Source organism: Lactuca virosa, chromosome 1, assembly GCF_052849685.1.
Source record: "Lactuca virosa cultivar CGN04683 chromosome 1, Lactuca_virosa_CGN04683_v6, whole genome shotgun sequence".
Taxonomy (NCBI): Eukaryota; Viridiplantae; Streptophyta; class Magnoliopsida; order Asterales; family Asteraceae; genus Lactuca; species Lactuca virosa.
Genome location: NC_136426.1, coordinates 330,684,711 through 330,694,420, shown reverse-complemented (window position 1 = coordinate 330,694,420; position 9,710 = coordinate 330,684,711). Strand labels below are relative to the sequence as shown.

General features: G+C 33.1%; 1 protein-coding gene across 1 annotated transcript; it reads right to left on the bottom strand.

The window, feature by feature from the left end:
* Positions 1–4,595: 4,595 nt before the first annotated feature.
* On the bottom strand, positions 4,596–8,897 carry LOC145169039 (putative galacturonosyltransferase 4). Its single transcript, XM_079087633.1, has 9 exons — positions 8,500–8,897; positions 8,363–8,400; positions 8,241–8,285; positions 8,050–8,152; positions 7,832–7,968; positions 7,449–7,729; positions 6,286–6,643; positions 5,638–6,213; positions 4,596–5,214 (listed from the first exon to the last, which is right to left on the bottom strand). Exons 1-9 carry the CDS (start codon positions 8,603–8,605, stop codon positions 4,939–4,941), a joined length of 1,920 nt encoding a protein of 639 aa, XP_078943759.1. The 5' UTR covers positions 8,606–8,897; the 3' UTR covers positions 4,596–4,938.
* Positions 8,898–9,710: the final 813 nt, after the last annotated feature.

Genomic DNA, 9,710 nt, shown 5'->3' with positions numbered 1-9,710 from the left:
CCAAGGGTGTAATGGTAAATGTGACGCTTCATACCTTTTCTGGAATTAAGGATTCAAGTTTGGAAGGTTTTAAGTCGAAGTAGATTCTATAGGATTGTAGGGCTTTTCATTACCTTTCCAAGCATATAAAGAACGTCGAAAATGGAGTTGGTACGCAGAAGTTATGGCCTTCGGAAGTTAGAATGGTAAAGGGGTGCGTTGGGCGTACTTGGCCTATTTGATCGCAGGACTTTACCCAATATGTTGGACGTAGATATATTACGCTGGGCATAATTACATATAATGCAAACCCTGATTTTTAGGGTTTGAGCCTTATTTAAGCAACTTAACTTCTAGAAACTCTCTCTATATTCAACCTCCATCTCTCCTGGGAATCAGTCAGGCCCAAGCTCATGATCTTTTTTAGGGTTTTCAATATATTTAAGCTTAATTTTCTGCATTTTTGGGAATTTTATCATCCTCCGTCATCTTTAAAACCTATTAGGAGAAACCTTAGCCTCCATCTTCAAGATTTGAGCTTCTGCTCTCTTCTCTCTCCTCTTTTGGATGCGTTTTATGTTATTTTGATGAATTAAGAAGATCAAGAATGTTATTTTAGTTGCAAGGAATGATGCTTCAAGTTTGGATCCATAAAAGGCACTACATTTTTTGGACCATTGTGAGTATAAAGTTCCAATATTGCTATCTAGTTCTTTAGATCTTGTTATTTGGTTTTTTGGCACTTTTGGTCCCTTTTATGGGTGATCTTGGAGTTGAGTGGACTCCAACATCTTTTGATCAGTTTAGAATGCTTCATGGACCTCATGGACTAGGAAAGTTATGATCTTTTTCCTTCCCTTTTAGTCATGCAAGTTATCTTGGTCCTTTAGGTCATTTTGGTGTATTAAAGTTTAGATCTTGAGAGCTTAATACATTGTTATGGATAAAGTTGGAAACTTTATCCATCCAAACATTATGTTGATCTAGATCTGAAGGTTGGAGACTTGACTTAATAGATTAAGTTAAGAAAGATGCATTTTTGGTCCCCTTTGAGACTTTAAGACTAGATCTTGTTTTGGACCATCCAAATGGATAAAGTTTGAAACTTTATCCATTATGAAGCTATTAGGAACTAGATCTAATGTTATGAGTTTGATCTTTATGGTTTAAGCTCTTATTGAAGAAAAGCTTTTTAGACTGAAGACCACGGTGTGGCCTTTGGTTTCCACGGCGTGGCGATTGAGGATTTATCGTCTGTTTTTCGTTTGTGGGCCACGACATGGTCATGGATGGCCACGACTTGGCAGTTGACTTTTTACCGTTAACTTTTTGACTAGTTTGACTTTTGTTCAAACATGGGTAGAATTGAATATTTTGCTAAGGTTTGGTCTCGGCTTGGTTTTAGGAAGCTTGGGTTGGTTGCGTTGTTGTTGAGGTAGCTGTTGAGCTTCTGTTGAGTTGTTCAAGTGAGTTTTCCTCATTGTACTCGTAGGTGAAGGCACCAATGTTGGCCACTAGGTTATGTTATGTATCCTTATGTATAGGATGTTGTTACGATTTAGTGTTCTGCTAGATTGGTAGATCTGTATGATTATCTGTATTTTTTGGTTATATGTTTATTTGTTGCATACGTCGACATAGTGCGGTTGGGTTGAGTCATTAATGCTCTATGCGGAAGCCAACAAACCTAGGAGCAAGCCAGACATAAGCTATGGGCTGGAAAGGCAAGCCAAAATTATGTTGTGGGCTCGGGAGTAATCCAGACATAAGTTGAGGGCCTAAAAGGCAATCCAGACTTATGATGTGGGTTCGGGAGCAATCCAGACATGAGTTATGGGCAAGGTGGGCAAACCAGACTCGTATTGTGGGCTCAGGGGTAATCCAGTCCGATGACTGTAGACCCAATATGTGTGTTGTTATATGTTGTGTGGTGGTATTTTAAGGGACTCACTAAGCTTTGACTTACAGTTTGATTTTATGGTTTCAGGTACATTAGATGATTGGGGCAAGAAAAAGGCGTGATTGTGCACATCATCCTTGGATATTTTGTTGATTGATGATTTTGTGATACTCTGATTTGACTATGTTCATGAAAACAATGTTTTTGTACAGTTTATGGATTACTAAAGGGTTTTAAAAATGAATATTTTTACTCTGGATTTGGGGATGTTACACATTCTAGTCAATTACTATGTTTGAGCGCAACCCAAAAGGATTTTGCTAATAATTCAAGTATACACCAATTTAATTATTGGCTTAAACACCTAATCCAACACTCATGTGTATATGTGTTTGTATGTGTGTGTGTGTGCGTGTCTATATATATATATATATATATATATATATATATATATATATATATATATATATATATATATATATATATATATATATATATATAAGGTCGGGATCTTTTGCGAACCCATATTTTCCTGCGAATCACTCTTAAAATACAAACTTTTTTATGTGATATTTTTACTTCTATATATAATTTTTATTTTTTTCGTTTTTTTTATGTTTTTCATTTTTTAAACATTTTTAGTACGTATTTGATGTTTCTTGTGTTTTTTGTTTTTGTTTTTGTTTTTATTTATTTATTGATTTTTTTTGTGAATTAAGTATCTCTACAAGTTTTTAATATTTAACAATTATAAAAGTTTTGATTCAGAAAGATCTGAAGTATCATATTATTTCTGGATCATATCATTTTGGATCATAATCATTTGGATCATATAATTTTGAATCATCTCATTTTGAATCATAGTATTTTGGCTCATATCATTTTTAATAATATGATTTTGGATCATAATCTATTGATTTAAATATTTGCATCATCATATTTTAGAAGAATATTTCAATCATCATATTTTTTTAATTATTTAATTTGAAGTCATAAAAGATATAAAATTAAGGATCATAAAATATATGTATCAAAATACTTTTAGATCATAAAAAAGTTAAGGATAATAAACATGTTGAATCATAACTTTTTTGAATCATAAATATTTTGAATAACATATAAACAAGCTTAGTTTTTAAATTTCTTTTAAAAAATGTTCATAATAAACGATATAAAAAACCCCTTTAAAATAGTTTTTAAATTGGAGAAGAAAATTTTTCACATTTTATTTTTCATAAAAAGTTAGAATCATTTAAACAAAACGATCATATATATATATATATATATATATATATATATATATATATATATATATATGGGATGCTCATGCAAAAATGCAAATAATTTGCAAAAACGCGAAAACAATGAAAACTTATGACTGTGCCACCTCAATCTTATATTTTAGACAATAATTCATCCAAACTTTGAATTGCATAATGATAATCGACGATACATGAGAAATTGTTTCATATTAGCAAAGCATGTTTTTTGACATTTTTATTATAAATACTTGAATTGAAAAGTGGTTAAGGACATGAAAAAAAAAGTTTTTAAAACAATCTTTAAATCTATATTACCATAATACCCTCTAATATATATATATATATATATATATATATATATATATATATATATATATATATATATATATATATATAGGAGTAGGATCAAATGAGAACACCAAAAATATTGAGAACGCGAGAACAAAGTATATTCATTTGTGATTACATGTATTCATTTGTGGAGAAATGATACATTTTTACGCCTTTAATTTCAATTAAAGAGAAAAAGCATTTTCATATTGATTGTGCGTAAAAATTTATCATTTCTCCACAAATGAATACATGGAATCACAAATGAATATACCTGTTCTCGCGTTCTCAACCTTTTAGTTGTTCTCATTTGATCCTTTCCCTATATATATATATATATATATATATATATATATATATATATATACTAACAGAACCCTCATGGGGGATTCAGGACGGGACTGCTCACCTCCGCCCCCGCCCCTGAAATTAAAACGGGTTTAACCCTTCCCTATTTTTTTAAAAACAAATACACACAGTATGGGATCAAGGTCTCACGATACTTTTTAACATCCGTAGAGCATCCACAATGCTAGTAGTATAAGAGTTGAATGAGGTGATGATTATGATTGAATATGAGCTGAATGGAGTAGTTAATGACATGAAATAAAGTCGAATGCAAGAGTTGAATGATCATTAAATATTGAATAAGAGTTTAAATGGTTGTGAATGTTGTAGTATATGTGTTTAATGGATGATGTTGCAGTCCAATGAATTCTATAGAGTTAAATGGAGTGTGGATACCTATGAGAAAAGAGAATAATAAGATAGACATGAGTGGTGATGGTGAGGTGTGAAGGATAATGATTATAACTTAATAAATAAAAATAATAACAAGTGTAGTATTAATTTTAAATTTGGGACCACAACAAAACTAGAGAGGCTGGCATCCAAATTGAGAAAAAAAAAAAGGTTAATGATGGTCTATGTAATTTACTCTATCATCACGTAGATGTATCGAAGAAGAAAAAAATACAAAAATGCAAACCTAAAAACCGAAAGGTTGGGTTTTTTTGTTTTTGTGAAAACCAAAATTTCACAGTCGATCTGATTTCTTTATAAGACCAAAAAAAAAACAAAAGTATGATTCAATTGTTATAAAATTTACAACACCTTCAAGCAACTAGAAGATAAGGGATTGTTATTTAGATAAGCAACAATATGTACATTAAACGTAACTATCTAGACAAAATTGTCAACCATAAATAGTATTTATGTATTTTGAATGCATTTGGTATCGTGTGGACAGAAGAGATCGCAGCATCAGCATATGCACATGGAATATTGGCACGTGACAATGACAGCCATCATCATCATCATCTGTGCTTTATAATTGTGAAAAACCAGTATTCACATTCTTCAACAAAAAACCTGTTTCTAATATACAATTACACCCCAAAATATGAATCAACAATTAAAAGAATGAGAATATAGCTACAGTAATTTTGTTTAGTTTAGTTTAGTTTTTTAAGGAGTAATATTGCAATCCCGCATGTAGGGGTGATCATAATCCACAAACCTACTCCAATAACCTCGGAACTTTGGAATCCCTATTTCCAGCCATGGTTTCAAATTCCCATTGTAGTGAATCACGGCTGCTCTTTCAATCTCCTTTTGGCTGACATTTGGGTTATACCCAAGCCCCAATACATGCCATGATCTCTCTAATGGAAATACTCGCCCATAAAACGTTATCAAACCAGGTGGCAGTGTTCCCAATTTCCATAGCTCCCTCTCCGAGTTCTGCACAAACACAAAATCAACCAAAACCATTCTTTTTATTTTATGTCCCTCCTCATGTATTTATACTGTGTTCGACATGTATTGGACTGGAACTAGAAAAAATTGCATCTAAAAGTGGGATGGAGACAAAAAAAAAATTTCTCATCCAAAAAGGTGGGACATGGACTCGCTCTTAATCTCAATGCCTCCCGTCTGTTACTTATGTAGACATAACAGTCTGTACTGTGTTTGGCATGCATTGGAGTTGAACTGGACTAGATTGATGTCAATGAAAAAAAAAATTGCAATTTTTTCTCACATCTAAAAGTGGGAAAAGAACATTGCAAAATTTTGTCGCTCCTAATCTATTATCTCACCATCAAAAAATAGGGTTAGAATACAAAGACTTTGAGTTTATTTGTAAGTTGTAAAACAAGAACTGACCAAATTTTGCCACGAGTGGTAAATGTGAGTAATATTTTGGTTTTTCCATTGTTCCAAATCAAATAGATTCATTCCGTATGCCCATCCACACGCACGGGGGTCAAAATTCTTAGCAATCAAAGGATTGGAGAAATTAAGGTAGCGGTCAAAGCGATGAAAACTTTCCCCACACGTTTCAACAGCCCCATTCACCTTCCCTTTCATATTCACACCCCACAATCCGGTCAGATCCTTTTGAACCACAATATCATCATCCAAAAACACCACTTTATTAAGCTTTGGAAACATCTCGGGGAGGTAAAACCGAAGATGATTCATCATGGATAGATACTTTGGGTTTCGGAATTTCAGATTGGAATCCAATTCCGTCGTTTTCGTTTTGAAATAATAATCAATCATTTTTTGAGAGGCTAACTGTTTGAGAACCGGGCTGTAGCTTGCATTCAGCCATGTGAATTCGTCCACATTTTGGACCTCAATCGTCGCATTCCATGGTGGATTTGCAAGAAACCACATCCTCATTGCTGCGTAGTTTAGTTTATCGGTTACAATGTGGAACACATGTTTTGAAGAATCCTGCAAGATTTGAGATGTTTATGATCTGGTTGTTGGCCTTTATAAGTAACAACCAACAATTAACAGACATACCTTTGAGCTAGAAATAGTGGAATTAACAACGACTGCAGTTGCTAATACATTATCAGAAAACAACGCATAGTGGAAGAGGTTTGGGTCTTGTAATTTTTCTTGATTTGGGAATTGCTGAGAAGAAGCATTTAATGAGTAGTAATCGGCTGAAAGGCGTAAGGGGAGACAATGGAGACCTTTAGGAACAGTTTTAGCAGTCAAATGAGTCAAAAACAAGGTTTGTTTTTCTTGAACTCTCAGTTGTTGTTCTGTTGAGTGAATAATCCCACGCAATTTTTTCGCATCACCACTGCACTCATCTTGTATTCTCCTTCCTTTCAACAATGTTTGCTCCATTGCTTTCAGCTTCTCATTAGCACTACACCAAAAAAACAATAAATAAATAAACCTTACAACCTAAAAAAAATAATAATAATCAGTCGTTATGCATCTAAACTTACGTGTGAAACGTTATGGAAACAGTCCACATGTGTGATTTTGTTTACTCAAAACTACGTCGTTTTTACTTAATGCAGAAATAAACAAATGGAAATAGACAGTAATTCATCTTCAACCCATCACACACCATCCTTTTACGACACACACACACAAAATAAATAAATCCAAGTACATTCCGGTTTTCTAACTTATATAGATTTTCAAAAATTGACCTTTTACAAATTTGAGTTTTTGCTACAATAACTTTATAAATGATATTATTAAAACAAGTATAACCAAACAAATTTGAAACATAAATACTACATTTAAGATATTGATGGTTAATTAATATCCATTTAGAATATTACAAGTAATAAATACTACATTTAAAATATAACCATACAATTTAATTTACTCAAATTTATAAACTCAAACATGAAGGACCAAATGGTACAAATAAACGTTTAACACCAATTATAACAATAAATGTAGCGTTATACTATTCCTTTATAAACACTTTGGTGCAAAAAATGGTTTTGGGTTGTGTAAAATGGTGCAAAAAAATGTTTTAATTGGGATTTGGTGTTGGATTTGAGATGCTCTAAGATCTAACTTTTTGAAAAGTTAACAAATTGTCATTTTCTCAAATATTTTTACAAAATTATTTAACACTTTGTCCGGAAAGAAAAACAAAGAAATAATAATTTAAGAAAAGAAAAAGAAAAAAAAAAAAAAAAGTGGCTTACTTGTTAGGGAGTTGAGAGTCATTAGTTGCATCAACAAGTAGTTTTTCTACATCCTTCATACGTATACGGAGTTCTCTGTTAAATTGGGTATTTGTCCTTGTTGCTGAAAGAGAAAGGTAAACTCTCGCCATGATCAACTGATCCTTAAGATAACGTACACGAACATCACCCAAAACTTCATCTTGATCTTGCTTCCTTTTCTCATTTCTGTTTCTGTGATTTGCAGGTTTTCTTTCACTTACTTTCAGAGAAACTTCAACTGCTTGTGCTTGTTTTAGTTCCTTCAAATTATGAAAACATTTATTTCCAGCTTAAATATGGAGGATGCAATCAATACCCATTAAACAACAGCACATAAACAGCTGGAATAAAAGATAACCTACCAAATCAGGCACCTTTAACTTTTCACTTTTCTTGTGTACAGGTGCTGATTCTTCATTCGCCCCATGATTAGTAGTAACTTGCCTGATGGGATTGATCTGATTATCCCCAGTAACATTCGTATCGATCCCCTTGGATTCTAGCAAAGTTTCAATGTTGGAAGAACTGTTAGGTTGCGCAAGAATCAATGATTCTGAGATCAGAATGTAACAAAACAAACCTTCATTTAGCTGTCTTGTTCTTCTGGACTTTTCGGTATCAGATTGAGTGGAATTTTCAGAATAAACAACTCGCATAGGTTCTTTTAGCGATGTGGATGACTCCTGGTGGATAGAAAAAACGAATATAAATGAGAATTTATCAGATATTCGAAATTCGGAAAGTAGAACATTCGATTCAACTTCAACCCACCTGAGGAAGAAGAAAATTTAGGGCTGTGGCATCCGGATTCGATGGCTGAAGAAAGGAAATTGATACATAAATAAATAGCGGTTAAATTGAGATCGGAAAAAGTAGTAGACTGGAAAGCTTACTAGAAGTGATGAAGGTTCCTGAAAGAATTCATCCGTAGCTGCGAGAGAAAGAAAACCCATTAGTCAAAGCTCATACAGATGGAGGATCTGATAGTAAGAATGGAAAAAGAAATTAGATGAATTAAGGGGGGTTTTACAAAAGGTTGATAGTTTATCAGTGTAAAGCACAATGGGGGCAAGAACTGTCAAGAAAAGAAACGCCAAAACCGGCTTTCTGAGCCTCATGTTCATCTTCATCTTCATCTTACAAAAACAATCAAAACAAAGAAACCCCAATTTCAATCAAGAAGTCGCTTCTTCAATGGTGGATGGGGTTTATGTGGGAATCGAACACAAATCCTTGTATTTATAAAATTAAAAGCCCACAACAGCAATTGCAGCAGGGAAAATCTTAAGCTAGAAGTAGAATAACGATGATGATGATGAGAGAGAGAGAGAGAGAGAGAGAGAGAAGTAAAATATAAAAGTGTCGGCGATTACAGTGATGATAACGAATTAAGAGAGAGAGGAAAAAACAACTTGGAGAGTGGTTTTATTCGGAATAAATAAGAGAAAGATATAATTTCCTTTTATATGATGATGATAACGGGATAATCAGTTCAAAATATGATAGGTTGCAAATTAGTATTAAATAGATTTCTCTATTTTTTAGGTATTCTAATAAAAACAAGACAAAATTTTATTGTGCGTCCCTGGATTTTTTAAAATGACACTTTCACATAATTTTAGAAAATGCTATTTTATGGTTTTTATGTTTCAAAATCAATCATGGTTAGTTCTTTTAGTTTATTTCATTAAAAACATGTAAAATGATCCATTTACTCTCTTTTATATTTTTTTATTGTTTTATTTTAGGGAAATTTTCAGAAAAGTCTCATATTTACGGTAAAGTTACACATTAGTCCCAAGATTTTTTTTTTAATGAAAAATTCATAAAAACCGGCAAAACATTACAATTTGACCCTTTTTGACCGGTTGAAACCGGTACCACATTAATTTGAGACTATTTTGTAAACTAACCCAAAATATTAATTTGGGAGTTGGTTCCCATGTTATGTTATGTGTATTATCTAATATATCCCTAGTGTATTTTCAGTATGGTGACTACGAGACGAGTTGAGACCGGATCCGGATCGGGAACAGAGGCTGACAGACAGATTGGATCAGATGAGTTGGATGCTAGGATTAGGAGGATTCTCCATGAGGAGGTTGTGGCCATTGTCCGGGATCAGATACCGAAGCTATGTGGGTGTATTAAGACTGGGATGATGGAGTACTTTGATGACCGATATGCTACACTTTTTGAGGTTGTTGTTGCTGCAGCCACCGCGGCTATTGTTGCCATTAG

Bases quoted from the DNA above. Each gene is read 5' to 3' on its own strand.
- LOC145169039 (XM_079087633.1), bottom strand. From the start codon at position 8,605: ATGAAGATGAAGATGAACATGAGGCTCAGAAAGCCGGTTTTGGCGTTT. The intron at 8,286-8,362 runs GTAAGCTTTCCA...TCCTTTCTTCAG, and splicing joins AGGAACCTTCATCACTTCTA to CCATCGAATCCGGATGCCAC. The intron at 8,153-8,240 runs GTGGGTTGAAGT...TCTATCCACCAG, and splicing joins TAAATTTTCTTCTTCCTCAG to GAGTCATCCACATCGCTAAA.